Below are 18,855 nucleotides of genomic sequence, written 5' to 3'. Positions count from 1 at the left end.
TCATCCAGATTGCTGACTCCTGGGGCTGGAGGGAAGCAGGCAGCATCTCAGGTCTGTTCCTTACCATGTGCAGGCCTGTTCACTCACCCATTAGGTTATTTTTCAATGACTGAGTTATAACCACCATTTGGGTTACTAAGCAAGGTAGTATAAGGGGACACAAATCACAGGTTCTCAAGAAACTTAGAGTCTAGTAGGCAAAAAAGGCCAAGCAAATAAATAGCTGTGTAACAAAGAAGGTGACAGGTGCTGTAAGAGGGGGATAGATCAATGGCTAAGAGTGATCAGACGGGGGGCGGCCTCTCGTCTTGCCCAGACAGACGCATCCTAGGGCTGAGTCGGCTGACTTTTCAAAAGAGAAGAGAAAAAAGAACACTCGCGGGTGGGGCACCAGTCCTGGCACGGGAAACAGGCAGGACCTATTTAAAACAACTAGAGGCAGGTTAAAGCCTTTTCTGGCAAGTCCCAAAACTCGTGGAGCTGACCAGACAACCAGATAGAACCAATACTGTCAAAATCCTACAGATTTTTAGAAAACCATTGAGCTGTTGCCGGGATGATAAAAGAATCTTGCCATTCTAAGGGAAGGTTCGGGCTCAGAGGAAGGAGGGGTTGCTGAGAGAGGAGGAGGGGGTTGGGGAGAAAAGGGAACGCCCTACAAATATAGATCAGGGTTAGGAAGAAAAACCAGACGGCCAAGGACATTTATGCATTGTAGTTGCTTTACTACCTAATTAATTCAGTAATTTCAAAAACAATTTTATTTATGTTCCATTTACCACATCAAAGGTGAAAAAAAATCCTACTGATGCTAAAATAATACCTCAAGGCATCTATTTTTAATCAGTTAAAAAAAAAAAAAAGCGAGGGGTGGAGGAAGAGTTTAAAAAAAAAAAAAACAACTCGCCCTGTTTTCTATACAATCTCTCCTGGGCAGACCACCAACCCTCAGAGAGAGAGAGAGAGAGAGAGAGAGAACACAGCCAAGCCCTCTCTGAGAGGCTTCCTGGCTGCTGAAAACCAAGCTTGTCAAAAAAAAAAAAAAAAAAAAAAAAAAACCCACAAATCCATAATGGCCCGAGGCTCCTCTCCAATCTATTTTCTGCTCAGCTGGTTTTAAATGAAGTTATTATGAGTCATTAAAACACCCGCAAGCCAGTGGAAGTCAGCCAATTACAATTTTAAATTTAGCCTGTTCTCTGCCCCATTCTCTTGTTTTCTTCCTTTGCCCACAGAATGCTGCTGCTGTTATTTTTTCCCTCCCTTCCTTTACCCAAAGTGAAAGAGACAGTTATGAAAATGCATAGTATTGCACAGAGCACAGAATCATTCATATGAAACTCAAATTATTAAATTAAAAAAATACAAACTTCTGCCCCCTCTCAAGTCAACCCAAGTCTTGCCTCAGCCCACTGGATTCCTCAGAAACTCCAGTCTAAGCCCTAAAGGTCATGGGGCTATTTTTAAAATGAAAAGGTTCTTCCGTGGGGTCTTGTTGAGAAATGTTCACATCCATCACACAAAATCAACATTTTCATGGCTGAATCCAAAAGGTAGAAACACACCACCACCATCTGAGAATTAATAACAAACAATGAAGTTGAAATTCAAAGGTAAAGCAGGCTTTGCAATCAAGCATGAATGTCGGTGGAAGTCACTTGATATGATGAGCTCATTTAGTTTTTAAATCTTCAAGGTAATGGTCTGTGCGGGCCCATTACAGCAAAGGAACAAATTTGAGTATTTCATGTAAATGCTTCTTCTCAATCTCTTTTTTCCCATGCTTGCACACACAAACACACACATGCACACATGGTGTTCTGATGAGGACTCTGTCCCCATTTCTAGGAATATCACTGCAGCTTTTCCATACCCTCCAACAAGTGAGTCCCTCTACCCAGAGGACTGTCTAATCCTGCAATCTTCACCAACCTCAGTTAATGGATGAGTCTGCAAACTCCACAGAACAGATGCCCAGATGTCTGCAAACACCTTCTATCACTTCCAGGCCCCCTCTCCCTCATGTTTACACACACACACATACACACATATAGACCAGTCCTCTGCCCCACCATACTTGCAGTTCTACTGCCCCAAGAAGGCAGCAGAGCCCCAGCCACAGACCTAGGCAGCTGAACACCTGGGAGAGGAGTGGATGCCATACCATTTCATTAACAGTCACCGAGAGTCAGTGTGGAGGCCAGGATGCTACCAACAGTGGCTGCCTACCTGGTGGCTCTGGGTGAGCTGGAACTCAGGGTCCATCCCTACCAAGCAGCCTCACTGAGAAGAGCGTGTGAAATACCATGATGTTTCCAGGCAGGCCCACTGCGACCTGCAGCCATTTACCGAAGGCAGGAGGATTTGGCCTGACCTCTGTGGAACATAAACCTGAGGCCTGTGAGCACAGATGTCCCGGGCTCTGAAGGTCCCCAGAGCTGGGCAGATGTCACCCTCCTATCTTCAGCCCTGAGCCACCCCACTCAGTAGTTCCAAGTGGCACCCCTCACAGCAACCTGTCAAGTGGCTCACCGAGACCTGTTCTCCCGGAAGCCAGTAAGGCTGAAGCTTCAGGCCTCTCCCTGGCACTGACCCCTTCCCTGAGAGGGGCTCTAACACTTGGTATTTATAATCCTTTTCTGAGGGACAGCACCCAAAACTGAGTACTCTTCAGGCCCCACCAAACCCAGATCTGCCCTAGTAGTACAAATACTTTTATAACTGGGTATTCATTTATTCGACAAATACTATCAGTGCATAACACTCCTATGTGCCAAGCACTTTGCCAGGGCATGAGTACATGAGGGCGGCTGCTGAGTCCTGCACTCAGGTGCACAGTACAGGCCCAGGCGAGCACAGTACCAGCAAAGTCCAATAAGGGCCTTGCAGAGTCTAACCCTGCTCAACTACTTGCCCATCCTCAACACAACTGGGGTTTGCTGGGAACATCCAGGGACCTAGGAAAAGCAGGGGCCAAGCCAGAGAAGCCCCACTCTGGCCCCTGAGAGGCAAGGGACAAGAGCACATGAGGTTCTAGTTGCTGGGAGCATTCTAGGGACACCGGCTCAAGAGTCCTCCCCTCCGGGGAGACCTCTGGGCCAGAGCGACATTTTGTTTTCCATTCCAACCACTGCCCAGCTTCCAAGCTAAAAACACTTTGAGGCGGTGGGTTAGGACACGGAGACAGGGAGGCAGGGAGAGACAGAGACAAAGACAGAGACAGAGAAAAGACCAACCAAGACAGATGGAGACAAAGACAGATGAAGACATAAGAAGGAAGACAGAAAATACACAGGAGTGTCAAGAAAAGGCCGAGGCTGACACAGACACAAAGGACAGGGACAAAGAGATGAAGTGAGATGAAAGCAGACTGGGAAGAAATAGAAGAAGAGAAGAGCTGAAAAATAAATACCTGCCACCACAGAGACCTGGACAAGAGCACTGAAAGTAAGAGCCACAGTAGCGTGATGGATGCCTAAAGCAGGGTGGGGCCCCATGGGCACAGCCTGGATACAGAGACCCAGGCCCACCCTGGTTAGAGGGCTGGGAAATGGGGCCAAGGGCAAAAGAAAGCAAGGCCAGGCCTCCTAAGAACCCTTCCGGCAGAGTGTGTGTCTGCGAAGCCAAGAGAAGACGAAAAGACCCTGGAAATCAGAAATGGCATTGCCACTATCAGGTTGATCCCATGTAAATATCCCTCCCCAATAACCCCTCATCTATCCATCCTCAGACAATAACAAGGGCCAGCCCAGAATGTAGGAAGGATGGAAGGAGCAAAGGAGAGGAAAGGGAGACTAGGAGAATCAATGGCAGACAGGCAGATGTCCTAGCATCCATCCCTCTAGGGCACCATTCATTTCCTAATAAGACCGTCATCCTCTAGCTGTGCAAAATCATGTGGTGGCATGAGAGAGGGTATGTGTGGAAGAAACCACCCTATGCTGAGATAGAAAAATCATCGAGAGAGGGAGAAGGAAGAAGGTTATTACATAATTTCCACTTTCTTCCCTCCACCCTCAAAGTAATGTTCTATCTGACAGGCTCCTCTCTGAGGGGGGAAAAATGACAAATCCAATCCAAAATTCAACAGCCTGTGTTCTGTTCAGAGAGCACACAGTGTACTGTACAGCCCATAAAACTCCAAACAGCCTCCAGACACTGCCGCAATCGTCCTCCATCAAAACACTTTGTCTTGCATACAAAAATAAGATACAGCGCTGAACAGAATACAAAATCAGCCCATTACAGTACAGGGAGACTGCTACTTAGCAACGAGGGGGCTCTAAAGCCTCGATGCTCTACAGGAAGCAAAATCTGTCGAGCCTGTTGGGCAAATGATAAACATTAGCAGTATTAAAAAACACAAAAGCCATGTAAATGGATAGACATAATGTGGAAACGAATTTATAGAATAAATTGGGATGGGGGATTTGCGTGGTGGGAGGAGAGGCTGGGATCCAGAGGGGTAGATGGAACAAGCTTCCCCAACCCCTGCTAAGGCACCATATGGAGACAGAGACATGTGTATTTGGGGGCAGGGACATGTGAACCCCCTCTTCACATAGGGGCTGTAGGTGAAGGGGTGGGAGAGAACTGGTGAAAACACTGTTTAAAACCATGACCTGCAATGAACTTTCCCAACTTTCTCGGTTCAGCTGGCCTCACTAGGGCTGGGGGACCCAGGCACATAACCGCAGCACTCAGGTGGCAGTTATGTGGGGGATTTATCTGCCCTGGGGCCAGCATCGCACCCAGCACCGTCACGGAACCTGATACTTGCTGTAAACACAATCCCCGGCCAAAAAACAAAAACCAAAAAACACAAAAACAACCCAGACAACAAAACCAAAAACACCCCATCTGGGCTGGAAAATCAGTATATTTCATCAGGTAAAGGGGAAAAATACTCTGGCTGTGAATCAGCAGCAGGGTTTCGGATCCCAGCCAAAACAGGAGCTAAAAAGCAAAACCATATTCTTCTGGTCTCAGTGTAGGCTCTTGAGGCAGAAAGCGAGAAGGGGCGGGGGTGGGGGTGGGGGGGGACTGAGGACGGGTGGGGGGTGGAGAGTAAAAGGGGAGAGGCAAGAAATGTATTTTTCATCAGCTAGTGTATAATTTATAAACAGCATTAAACAGTTTTTGTTTTCTTTTTCCTCTCTCCCGTGTATGGGCTTGGACGGTAGTCAAGCCTGCATTAATTTCTGCTTTGGGTACAGTGTGTTCTTGGAGGCGCATCTGCAAGCGATCATAAACTCTCTGGAATGCTGGCAGAACATCCAGACCTGCCGGCAGGCCAGTGACGACACCACTCTGGGAAAAAGTTCGGGAAGCAAGCCAAGTTCAGAGTAGGGAGAGAGAGAGAGAAAGAGAAGTGTGTTCAAGAGCAAGCGGGGGGAAAGTGGCTCCCTTCACCCTTTCCTCTCTCTGCATCCGCATCACCCATGCGGACCGAAGGGAGGGCAGCCCAGCCTCTGAGCCAGCCCCATCTGATCTTCTCCACTTCCTTGACCCAAAAACCAAAGGTTCCCCCCACATCAGGAATGTGGAGGGAGTCGAGGAATATGAACAAAGTTTCTTCCTGGTCATCTCCAGGGCTTGCCCTGGTGGTAGGAAGCTAACCACAAGGGAAAGCTGGTATTGACTGGAGAGTGGGCAGAGGGTGCATGGATTGGCCTGGACAGCCCCCAGTCTCTTGCTCTGAGCAGATACCTAATCTGAGAGGAGAGAGGTGAATGGGAGGAGAGACAAGGTGATGGGGAGCCATCTTTGGACTCAAAGGCAGCTCTCCAGTCATCAGCATGGGGACCACCTCACTCCATCTCCTCCCAGTCACAGGGAATTTTCCAGCTACCTCTCTTCCCCCACCTTCTCTATCTTTGAGAAGAAGAAACTGAAACCCACAGCTCAGTGCTCCAAAAAAGAATAAATAAATAAAACAGAACAAGGACAACCCACAGATCTTTGCCATCTTGTAATGCTTTTTTTCTTCCATCCAACCACGACAGAGGAAAGTCTAAGAGATCCAATCTTAGGGACACCTCCAGCCCTTTTCCCTGCCAGAAGGGTGACCCCAGGTCCCAGGTGATAAGCCCCAGCCACTCTATGCTGCTGATGAAATCAGAAAATCTATCAACGAAAGCCCTCATTCTTTCCCCATGGCTCTGACTCTGGGGAAGAGCCTTGTCTCAGGGACACTCCTCAATAGCCAGGGCTTAGAGTGCCCGACAAGGGCAAGAGAGGAGTGGAAGGATGGGGCCTCCCACCTGGCAGAATGAGGCCACATGGCCCTAACCAGCACAGAAGGCACAGGCCTCTCAACACTCCAGCTACACCCCAACATAGATGACCAGTCTTCATGTTCTCCAAGGGGCTTTATTCACCCTATATTCTAGCCTAGTATATATAAAAAAGCCCAACAGTCCCTTCTATTCCAGACACAAAAATGTGTCAACTTCTTACTCAATCCTTCAGTGGCTCTCCAGTGCTTCAGGGAGAATGCAGATCATTTTGCTACTCCTTCCATAGATGTATCTCATCCATCTCCTCTAAACCCTGCACTCTGCTCTCTCCCTGCAGGCTCAGTCTACACTCGCAGGTTACACCACCCACCTCCACAGGTGGCTTGGGCTTCCCCTTACCGAGTCCTTTCAAAATGCTGTTCTGTTACCCTCTGGCACAAAACACCCTCCTACTCCGACTTTCTCCTAGATTTCTTAGCACTTTGCACACATTACCATCTTGTATGATGACTGTATAGTCATACTCATCTCCCACTCTAGACTTAAGCTCCTTGAGGGCAGGGATGCTGTAGAAGTCTTCACTGTTAAGTGCACAGAGCCTGACACACAATTCGTGCTTATTAAATATCCTCTGGTTCCAAAAATGAATGACAGTCCCAGAATAGAAGCAGGCCACATGAATACTCAAACCCTAATCGTATGCAGCCGAGTCAAAAATAGGGACAAGCAGTTCTAGGCATGCTCACTTATAAGCCACCAGGACGTTAAGCCAAGCTGTGGGAAATCTACCTAATGGGAAACCTTACACTGGCCCATCTCAGAACCAGCTTGAGTCACTGCATGTGTCTGTGGTCTCTGCATGGACATCTCAGAGCTAGGAATCACTTCTCATGTTACAACAAGGAGTGGCAAAGAGACAGTGGATCCATAGATGCTTCAAGGCCAGATCCCCACAAGGGGTAAGGTAGCAGAGGGTGAGGAGGGACACAGTCTTCCTGGGACACAGGAAGGGGAGGGGCCACAGTCCTACACCCAAGCTTCACCCTCCACCAGGGCCAGCTTTGCAAAGCCTTGGAGGCCATCTCTCTTCCCACCCCAAGCCTCTTTCCCCAATACACAAACCCTTCTGACCCCCAAAACCACCTCTGAGAATGCAGGGCCTGGCCAGATCATCTCATTAGTTAATGAGTTCGGTTACTGATGGTTAAACTTATTGTGATCATCAGGTATAGCTCATAAACACTTGATTAGTTCACACATTCAAATTGAAATTAAAACTTCAATTAAACTGAAATTCACTACTATCATTTAGGGTCTTTAAAACAAACCCTAAAAACAGAAAGTAAGGGAGAGAGAAAAAGGGAAGGCACTGTGTCTCAGAAGGGCCTCCTACAGGGCAAACTTCTAATTAAACAAATTGTCAATTTCAACACAATGAAAACTGATTTAGGAGTGTAATGTTAGTATTCTAGTCACTGAAAATAAGAACTGCATTGTCGATCTCCTATAGGCTGATTTCGTGTGATAGGGAAATGAAGAGGAGAGGAGGACGACAGGAAGAGAAAGGAGGAAAAACTGTGAAGGAAGAACAAGCCGGAGCGCTGTCTCCCTTTCAGAAATGACATCTCTGCGGAATTCAATGCGGCCTATTCTCAAGCATCAGAGAAACTATTTTCTTGCCTCCTCCTTCACCCCACCCCAACCAGATTAGAAAAAAAAAATTAATCGTGTATGATGACAAACTTGGCTCAGTACTCACTGTACATACTGTACCCACAAGTCTGGCTCCCAGCCAGGCCTGGCCTGGAGCCAGAACTACAATAACAAACACAGGCAATGCTAGCCAAGAGGGGGTGGGGCAGCACGCAGAGCTAGCCAGGAAGTGAGCGCCGTTCAGCTCCGCTGAGCAGAAGAAAACAGCAGGAATGTGCCAGTGCAAGGGTGGCAACATTTAAGGGGGCAACCACGACCCCTACCCAGATCCTGGACTCGTTTCTCCACAGCCTGCCCCTTTTAAAAAAAAAAAAAAAAATAGTGCCACCCCCTGCCCCTCCACCCCCCACCTAGGATTCTGGAGCAACTATTGTTCTTCCAGGCTGTGGGCTGCTTCAACCCTTGGTCACCTTCTGTAGAATGGGTCTACTCTACAGACCTGGTGCACCCATTCTCACTGTCCGCTTTCTTCATGGAGCCTTTGAACTAGAGCAGCAGGAAAACCCCACATCATCTAATTCAATGTCTCCTCTAAAACATCACCTAGTTCTGTGTTCAGGCATCTGGGAGTAGGCATCAGAACATGTAAACCACCACCGGAATCTGTAAGAAGACCCAGCGGCACCAGCCCAGGCCTCTGACCCCAACTCCCCAACAAAGCCAGGTCACTGCAGAGGCCCCCAGGGCCTGTTTAACAGGGGCCAAAAAATTCAGGAAATAGAGTAGCCTCTAGCCTCACTAAGCCCTTTGTGCTATTTTATTTTGAAGACCTCTCAGCACGGGGGGTGAGGAGTATGCCGGACAACAGAAAGAAAAAAAGAATAGAAATATCAGAATGTAGGCTGGAAGCTATCTGCAAGGGTGAATTAAAACACGACTATGACTCATCACACCTGTCTAATCATCAAATCATCCTTTCCAAGGGCACTGGCAAGTGACTAGCAGAGGGACAAATCACTGGACACAATCGGCCTTCAGTGCCCAGTAAGACAGGCATGGAAAGGAAAAACTAGGAAAACAGGACCCAACTCCCAAAGCCTCTGGAGCAGCCATATGAGATCAGGGGATCTGGAAGCAGCATCTTAGGTGGGACCAAAGTCAGCTTCCCCAGGCAATTGCCAGCTCCGCAGGGGAGTTGCTCAAAGTCGTGCTCTTGTCTGAACTGGGGATACCGGGCCTACCTGACATGAGTATGCAAGCAGCCCTTTCCTCTCTGCAGCCGCTCCCACCAGCCCACCAATACCGCTGATGTGTGATTCACAGCAGAGACACTGGCTAACTCACACTGGGTCACACTGCCTGGAAGAGGGATACAATATGAGCCAGGGGCTCCTGGCTGCCCCCTCCAGTGAGTCCTTGGGACATAAACAGTTCCTACCATAGGAGGGACTTGTCCGGAGAGCGGAGTTTCCCTGTTCATCGGCCTCCCAGGCTGCATCATTCACTCAACAAATACTTGCTGGCACCAATAATGTGCCAGGCAGTGTGCCGGATATAATGCAGACAGGATCTGACCCCATTACATGTTAGGCATGGTGGTATGTATTCAAGGTGAGCCTCACAGCTTCTCTGAGATAGCGTTAAATATTTTCATTTTACAGATGAGGATACTGAGGCTGTAAGAGCTTATGGTTCTTGCCCCAGATCACATCAGCAGTAGGTAGGTGTCCAGATTTCTTCCACCATGTAACCCCGCCTCCCAAGTAAGGGAGATAAGGCAAGTCCATAAATAACTGTAACACAGAAGAAAAACTGCACCCAAAAATAGCTTCAAATGAAGAAATACGGGCACAGAGAAGGCACGATTGCTTCTGGCTGGAGGTGGGGAACAGCTGGGAACGGCATCATGGAAGGGACCTTGGAAGATCTGGGAAGATGGGAGATGGGTTATTCCAAGTAGACAGAATGGGGCAAACAAAGCCACAGAGCTCAGAAAGCAACAAGCCCATGAAGCAAACCAAGAAGATGAGTCTGGCTAGAGCACTGGACTCAAGGAAAGGGCAATAAGAAAGGATGCTTACTGGGGCTGAAGGGGCAAAGAGGCTTTACCAATAGGCTAGAAGTGCGCTGCCCTAAAAGTGCCCAGCGCCACACAAGGGTCTAGGGCAGGACGTGTCACACTTTGCAGTAAGGCAGTGGTGAACTAAAGCAGAAAAAAATCAAGACCAAGAAAGCAAGGGAAGGGTAACCAACCTGGTAGGCAGACAGGTCATGAAACTCGCCACACCCTGAACCTTAAGTAGCGTACAAAGCTGAAGGGAAGCTCAAAGATACAAGGTGTAAGTCACTAAAACAGAAGAAAAAGTATACATGAGTGCCAAGCAGATCCGGACGCGGGAATGCCTGGAAGTTAGGGCTCTGGGCCGAGGTGAGACAAGTGGGCAGGAGGAGGATGATTGAGGGGAGCCAGGGGCCGGGTAGGGAGGGCCCACAGGAAGGAGACACAGAATGCACGAAGACATGGGGACAGTAGACGCGCCGAGATAGATAGCTGCCAGCTGCCTGCTGTGGACAAATCCCTGCGCCTGGAAGAGGGAAGAATGGGAAGTGAGAAAGAGTTAGGACACTTTAGGAAGGGCCATGAGGGCCAGGGGAGAGGCCACATCCAACACAATGCAGAACCACATGGGCCCTGCAGCAAGGCAGTGGTGAGCTGAAGCGGAAAAAGCGACCGAAGAGCACTTCCACAACTGTACACATGATGGGCTCAGGGGAAAGAGAGTACAAGCGGTCAGGCAGGCAGGGAACCAGCGGATGGGGACACGCCTCCAGGGCAACAAGCTCAGAAACAAGGATGAGGGAGGAAGATGCAAGCAGAAACCGTTAACATTTATTAAATGCCAACTGTATGCCAGCGGCTTACTACAGATGCCTTCAACATATATTCTGTCACCTAATCCTCCAAAAAATTATATGTTAACAACACCAGCACTTGACAGATACAGAAACTGAGGTTCACAAGATGAATGTAGCTAAGTTCACACAGCACATACCACAAACAGGATTTGAACCTTTGTCTGCCCAACCCCGAAGCCCATTTCACAAATGCCGAACTGCTTGGAGGGCCAGTTTCTGGAGCCAATATGGGGAAAGGAGAGGCAGGCCTTGGCCTACATGAGGAGAAGACAAGACCAAATGAAACAACAGCCCTCTCTTCTCCCCTAAAAAATGACTCCAAGGTTGGAAGGCAAGGGAATTAAAGGGAAGAGAATATGCGCCTGGCAAAGAAGAACTGAGGCCTCCACAACTAAAGTCAGGTGACCTAGGCCTCAAAGCCACCGCATCAGACCTGCTAGATCCTTCCCTCCACCAAGAACACCCAGGCCTGCCAAATGTCAGGTGCTTCTCCCCATTCCAGGCCTCGTGAAGCAGAGCAGCTTTGCCCAAACATGAGCAAAATTACCAGCAGCCACCCAGTCGACCTCACTAGAATTGGATAAAATTAACTTGCAAAAGACAGCAGGCTATAACTAGCTTTGTGTTCCAACCTTTCTATATCTATTTAATTAAAGGCTCCTGTATAATGTGAACCCAATAGTCAGATTCATTAGACAGCGAGAACTTAATTCCACAACTGTTTCGCTAATGAAACTGCAGTCTACTTTGGAAGGTAGATCACACGGGGCACTGGTTACCAGTGATGCCTAGGAAACCCAGGAGAGCTTGAAGGTGGGTTCATCCAGGTAGCCCCACCATCAGGATGGATCTTCTGTGTCATGAGCCTGGAGGGAGGGTCCAGGGAACAAGATAGACCAGGGCCCCAGCTGGCAGTGGGGACATGCAGGCTGCAGCAGGCTCTCACTAGGGGGGAAGGCAGGCAGGAGATAGTTGCCTGTATCTGAACGGGTCACTAAGGCGACCTTGCCTACCTGAATGAGCCAGTAAGTGCATTCTCAGCCGCAAACTATCCAGGAACCGCTTCCCGCAGAGCTCGCACCCGTACGTCTTCATCCCACTGTGCAGCTTCCTGTAAGGGAAAGGAAAAGAGAGGTTGCTGCTGCTCTGGCTGGACAGGAGGCACAGCCATCCACCACCTGGCTTGGCAGCCACCCCTCCGGCAGGTGACAGGCGGAAGGGAGCAGGAGGGCACTGATGGAAACCCATCCCTGGTTCCTCAGACAGCGTAAATCATGCCCCCTGCCCAGGGACTGCTGCCAGTGAAGCACCCATTCCTGGTCTTGTCCATGGGCTTTACCACTGGCACATGGACCAAGAAAAAAAATCAGATCCATTTCCAGAGGGAGAAAGGATGAAACACCCAGGACAGTCAGACAGACATAATGCTCACTGTCAAACTAGCACAGACCTCATAGGAGGCCCGCAGCCTCTGCTCACCTCTGCAGCACTGCCTTCCCCGGGTGATGACTGTGAACAAGCCCATTAGACCCAGGAGGGCTATACCTGTATCTTTTCTCTCTCCTACCTCCAACTTCCACTACAGTGACTGACATAAAGGAGGCTCTGAACAAGCCTATGAATAAATTAATGCCCTTATAGACACAAGATACTTCTTTCTCTGGCATCCAGATGTTCTTAGGACTGCAGTGACCCGCCCCAACATGCACAGCTTTCCCTAAGGCTCGGCTTTAGAAGTGTCTTCCCTCTGTCTTGCCCCAGCAGAAAGCAGAGTTTCAAGAAACTGGATGACATCATTCTATAAATGTAGGGTGGTTGTAGTCATCTGTGGCTCTTCATACACATTCTCTCATTTTGCCATCACTATGATTCTGTGAGGTGGACTGGTCCCATGTCATCACCCCTGGGAAGACCGAGGTCTCAGTAACAACCAGTCACAGGCCCAAACTGCAGCAGTGCTCCCATCCCAACTCCCAACCCGGGGCCTCTCCCACCAGACCCCTGGCTCAGTCACGAGCCAGCACGGGAGATGGTAAGATGCAGGGAACCGGGTGCGCCAACAGGGAGCCGAGCACTGGGGAGAGGCTCCAAGCTGCCGCCCACCCACACTCCTGTTGTCAGGCCCATACATGCTATCGCCAGATCCAGGATCCGGCCTCCACCTCCGCCCCAGTCTCTGCACCATCCCCGCAACTTCCCCAGGGGCCTTGGCCCTCAGGACAGGGCAGATGTGGCAGCCAGAAGCAAGATCTGTGGGCGGTGGAGCAGGCAGAAGAGAAAACAAGGCCCTCTATCTCCATCGAAATGTTGACGTGTTAAGACCGTAGTAAAAGGCTGGAGAGTTGGTACTGACAACAGATAAAACTGCAGGTGGGCAGAAGGAGTATCACACACTCAAGCTGGCAGCATCTAGATGGTAGCAAAACCGAGCCACCCACTGCCACCACCTTCCAAGTCCCAGAATGACAAGCCAGCAGTGTGTCAAGACCATGTGGTGGACCCAGGTGAGCCTCTTTAGCGCCACAGTCAATGGGCTCCTGCAGCATGGGGACCAGCATACGGTATCCACTGTGGGCAGCCTTCTGATAGGGATCACACAAAGTTCTCTCCGCAGAGCTCTTTCTCAATCACATTGTTTTGTTTGCATGCTTTCCCTTTCCCTACTTGCCAAAGACAAATGATTTCTCAATCACAAACACATACACACACACACCCTTATCTATGACACTGTAGGGGTACCACCCCCTCCATGTTCTCTTGCTCCTTGCCACACTGATCCACCCAAATTGGGAAATATTAACAGTACAGAACATTTTAACTGAACATTCTTAACTCTAAATAGATTTCACAATGCCGGGCACTGGGACATGTCCTAATAGCATTTTGGACAAAGTATCTTTTAAACCACGTACCTAGGTATGTGAGTGCATGCAAACACACACAATGGTGTATTCCTGTCACTTGCCCGGGCATGAAAGATACTTGCTTTTCTAAGAGATGTTCTATAGAGTGGTAAAGGCTCTATTCACAAAGGGTTCAGCAGGTGAACGCGCACACAGTCATGGTAAAATCTGGTGGATGGTAATATAAGGGTTTCAGTTTATTTTCATCCTTTTCTTCACCAGGGGTTTGTTAGCTCCTGGGGTGCTCACTTCTCAGGGGTGGCTGTCAAGAGGAACAGGAGGACGAATACCCATTTGTATTTATTTTCCAAAAGGACACTAAAGTGACCAGTCTTCAGATTTAGGAGCCACCACCAGACTAAACTCCCCTCTGGGGCTCCCATCTCTTCTCCCTGAGGGTTCCAGATCAAATCCCTCACCATGATAAACACTCTCGGTTTGGGTAACACCATTGCCTTTTCTTTAGCTGTGAATGGATTTGCCCGGCAATTGGTGGAAGTGGCTTATCTTGGCCAACTGGATCGGCTTGGTGTGAAAGATGACAGGCACTTGCCCTTTTACTACAGAGGTGGCAGAGTACAGAGAAGAATGCCCAGCCAGCAGCCAGAAGATCTGCATCCTCCCACCTGACTCGGCCATTAACATTGGACAAGTCATGCTATCACAATCTCTCTGCATTGGATCACCTATAAAGTGATGTAGATCACATCAAATATTTTGAATAGAGACAAAATTTTATCATTCCAAAGTCTTACCCATATTCTTTTACCTAGCCTACAAGGTGCTCCTCTAAGGGGCACTATTATTCTCCCTGAGCCACGTCCCACTTGTTACGGTGCACTGTGATGTCCTCTGACACTGAGGCAGCCAGGCTAGGGTCGCCCAAGCAAACCTCTAGACCCAATCCCAGCAATCTGGTCATTTAAAATCTATTCCAAGTGGCCTGAGTTTCCTCCTTCACTCACTTGCTATTTGTCTTTCAGTGAAAGAAACTTCCAGAAGTTACCACCAGCCTGTCCTCGGAATGACTCTGTTGTCATGCATTTCCCTGCCTTCAGAGACCCGGGTGTCCTATCCTGTCTAATCCTCAGGGTAAGGTGACTGCCCTGCAACTGACCCACTAACTCAGTGCCCCGTACAGGTTACCAGAGATTAATATGGTGTCCATGTGATTCCACATGAAGTACAAGGGCAAAGGTCTTTCCTCACTGGCAGAGAGACCTGGGCAAAGCACACAAAGTTCATTAGAGAAAAAGGGAACAACCTCACAGGCCCAGGAGTTCAACAGAGCCCAGCACTGGTTTGCTCATATCTTTAATTCTTGTTCATATACCAAAGGAAGAATGTGGAAAAGTGAAGGCTTCTCCTAATTCAAAGAAAATAATGGTGGAGAATTTCAGTGCATTTGAGGGACGTGGCTACCAGCAGACTCTCCATGGCACAGTCTGCAGAACAGCCAATGTGGAAATAGAATTCCAACTGGTTCCTGGAGCAAAAGTGCAAATTCGTGTGAACTCACAGTCTATTCCCTCTTTAGACCACAACCTCCCACCACTACCATCACCACATTATGCAACTGCAAAGCATTTAGATCAAAATGGAAATTCTATCCACCTCCTTCTTCCTTACCACATACTCACATCTTCCCAATCTAGTCCTGTCTTTTCATGAGGTTTAATTGCACGTGGCCATCTGAGATTATCAGCCTCCACTGTGACAGGAAAGGAAGACATCTGGGGACATGTTTGCACCTTTCTGCACACTGCCTTAGTTGGTGGTAGAGTTTTCACACTCTCTTCGCTGAGAAGAAGCTACCTTGCTGAACACCATTTTGAAAGTAACCCAGTTCTAGTACAGCCCACGCATCTCCGTCCTATACTCAGTGGAGATTCCATTGCCCCATATGCTTCAGGTCCTCACTCTCCATTCCTGGGGAACAGACTCAAGTTCTCCCCAACTCTTAGTGGCTCATTAGGTAAACTCACCTTGCACGTAACAGATTTTCACTTATGTCCAAAAAGACAAAGAACACATTAACCTCTAACAAGTTTCTATTTTCTCAAGAAAGCTGAATCATTATGAGAAATTCAAGCTAAACAAATGTGAACCTTTTAACAAGCAACTGAAGAGAAGAATTCATTCCTTCTCACTGGGTTTCAACTACACAACTCTCACTAGTCAAACGAAGCTAGCAAGATACAAGCTCATCATCTGAACCATTTCTGTGCCACTGTGAGTCTGAAAACTCATAAAGATTTCATCTGGTTTAGAGTACAAACTCCATAATGGCAGAGACCATGCCTATATTTCCTTTCCTCATGAGGCCTCATTCAAAAGGGATTGATCAAGGATGTTGGAGAAATCCCTCTCTGTAAAGTGGCATCTGTGGCATTCCTTTGCTCATCCTAACAATATTTCAAGTACAACAGCTTCATAGGCGGCCTCCAATTCAAAACTGGACCCTGTCCTGTGGCTCCTAAAGTCCATACAAGGAAGGCTAATGGCTACTGCATAGAAGCGTGAAGCCATTAGACCAACCTGTCATCTTCAGGATAAACCTTGATCAACCTAGCCTACCTAGAACAGCAACAGCAGCATAAATGGCAGCGAGGAGAGACCCAAGCCATACTCCATCCTCCCTACCTTCAGCTTCCAGAGAGAGCTGACCACAACAGTTGACCCCCAAGGAGGCATTCACCATGTCTACTCTCTGCAGGGTAAGCTCAGCCCACTTCTGTCCTATGCAGCCAGGGACCAAGGGGAGAAGGCTATGAGAAGAGCTCACTGCACTACCAGATGTCAAAGGGAAAAGCCCAGCAGCACTGCCTAGCTGAAAGAGAGAGGTTCGTGTCCCAGCACTGCCAATGTCACATTGCTTCCCAGGTTCCTGAGCCCAGGGGCAAATGCTCAAGTTGGAGCAGACCAACAGGCAGGGAAGGTTTAGAGAAAGAAACCTCAGTTTCAGTAATCCAAGGGTTGAAATTGTCTGACCTGTGAGTTTTGCTGGAAAGACCAGCATGGGGAACTAGGACCTGTAATTGGGAAAAGTGAATGGGAGGGCTCCACAGCTGGACTATCCACTGCTCTCTCCCGTCTTTGAATGAGGAAAAATAAAGTGGGAAATCCATCCTGTAAGGGTATTTATAAGATGATGTTGTCCTTGTTTTCAGCCTAACTGATCCACCCTCTGAACCAACACTCAGACCACATCAATGCAGTATATAAGGTCCTTCCAAACTCACCCTATTGTAGGTATGAAGCCACTCCACACGCAAAAGTCACCCCAGTGCTTTGGATTTTTGCTTTCTGGTTCTATGACCATCAATTTGTGCAAAAGTCACCCCGATGCTTTAGGCTTTTTGATCCTATGACCACCCCTTTCTGATCCCGTGACCATAAATTTGACCTTCTCAGTGCTTCAGAGGGGTACTCAGAATAGATAGGAAGCAGATGGGAGATTCTGTAAGATCCAAGCCATGACCTAACTGATTCTCTCTTCTCCAAAATGTCTGCCATCCCCATGAGAACCAATACTCTCCAGGATCATCTACTTACCCAGCCACCATGCAAATTTCCTGGTCCTCTCCAGCAGGACCTGGGCAGTTGGTGCTGACATGCAGACTTGGACCCCACGTGGGGACAGTATAAGGTAGGTCCCCTTATGGAGCTCTGCCAGTGCTCTCAGCTTCAAAAGCAACCGACTCCTAAGCTCAGTGATAAGAGAACCTCGCCCTAGCCTCATTCACCTTTCCAAGTAGACACAGAATTGAGTAAAGGGAAAGCTTAAGTACTTTAGTAATGGGCTCACTCTTCCTCCTTAGACCTTTTAGTCAAAAACACACTTTACCTTTAATTCAAATGACAAAGGAAAGGTGAAATAGTCAATGCCATTCTGTGCTCTAATTTTAAGAGGAAGGGATGAATGAAAAGTTATGAGGCTATCAGTATTTCCTTCCCAGAGCAACTTCCAGGGACACTGCAGAGTGTTTCCATATTCAGTCCATTCTCCTGTACTTTCTTTTTTAAAAAATTATTTTTAATAGAGATGAGGTCTTGCTATGTTGCCTGGGCTGGTCTTGAACTCCTGGGCTCAAGTGATCCTCCCATCTCAGCCTCCCAAAGTGCTGAGATTACAGGCATGAGCCACTATGCCCAGCCTAATTCTCCTGTACTTTCCATGTGTCTTTTTGTGGGAAAGGAATACTCTAAACAGAATCTGTTCTACTAGCGGCCTCCACCCTAAGCCAGACTATGTTATTCATAGGGCATCAGGATACTCTGGGGAATGTTCCCTTCCTTCTAAGGGTGACATCATGTCTTCCCAAGGAATGTCTCTTCGTGCCACCAAAAGTGCCACATTCCAGGCTAAGTAGGCCATTAGTCACACCCAGTGTCATTCTCCTTACATATTTTGTAGGAATATTAAGTTCAAGATTCAAGACTAAACCATTTATAAGTTCCTTAAGACTATACACTCTGTGGGGGCAAGCACTAGGTCTTTATCTCTGTCTTTTATGGCCTCAGCACAGATTTAGGCAGCCGGAACAGATATATGAGAAGCTATTGCTAGTGAAGCAATTTCCAACCACCCTAAGACAAAGGGACACCTGACTACTAAAATCTAGCCCTGGGACTGCCCGGAACCAGAGAGGAGGCCTGGTATCCCAGGGGAGAAAAACCAGCAATCATTCTAATGTTGGCTGGGGAATGGGTCACTTTCATTTTCTTAAGGCATAAGAGAAATTACCCTTTTGCCCACTTTTTTAAAATGTTGAGATTAGATAGTCATTTGACAAGCTGTGAATGCTTAGCGGGTATTACCACAAATTATCCTTCTAGCAATAGAGTTCGTTGCTCCCTGACTAGTCAATATTAATAAACATTACCGAATGCTTTTACAACACAATTTATTTTTAATACAGCTCTTTATGTATGCCATAAAGTAAATATACCAATAAAAGTCAAGGATTTCAAACAACAGATTAAGAAAAACAACCAAGAACTAACTGAGTGCTAGTTAACACCTTCCATGCTGCAGGTTTTGGGAGCACACAGCAGGTGCCTCTCTGCTGGGGATCCAGACCAGGAGAGTTATGGAAGACAGTGGCCATTTGGTTGTTCTGGAGCCATTTAAAGGGAGGGGG

The 18,855-nt window shown here is 48.0% G+C and overlaps 1 protein-coding gene across 5 annotated transcripts in view; it reads right to left on the bottom strand.

The window, feature by feature from the left end:
• Positions 1-18,855, bottom strand: part of ZBTB16 (zinc finger and BTB domain containing 16) — a 197,268-nt gene that overhangs the window by 88,386 nt on the left and 90,027 nt on the right. For all 5 annotated transcript variants that reach the window (XM_025357867.1, XM_025357871.1, XM_025357869.1 and 2 more), the window contains one exon: positions 11,822-11,919. In XM_025357867.1, the coding sequence (XP_025213652.1) occupies positions 11,822-11,919 (98 nt within the window). The remainder of the gene's footprint in view (positions 1-11,821; positions 11,920-18,855) is intronic.

The sequence above is a fragment of the Theropithecus gelada genome, chromosome 14 (assembly GCF_003255815.1).
Source record: "Theropithecus gelada isolate Dixy chromosome 14, Tgel_1.0, whole genome shotgun sequence".
In the NCBI taxonomy this organism is placed as follows: Eukaryota; Metazoa; Chordata; class Mammalia; order Primates; family Cercopithecidae; genus Theropithecus; species Theropithecus gelada.
Note: the sequence above shows the minus strand (reverse complement) of the source record. Positions and strands in the feature narration are given on the sequence as shown.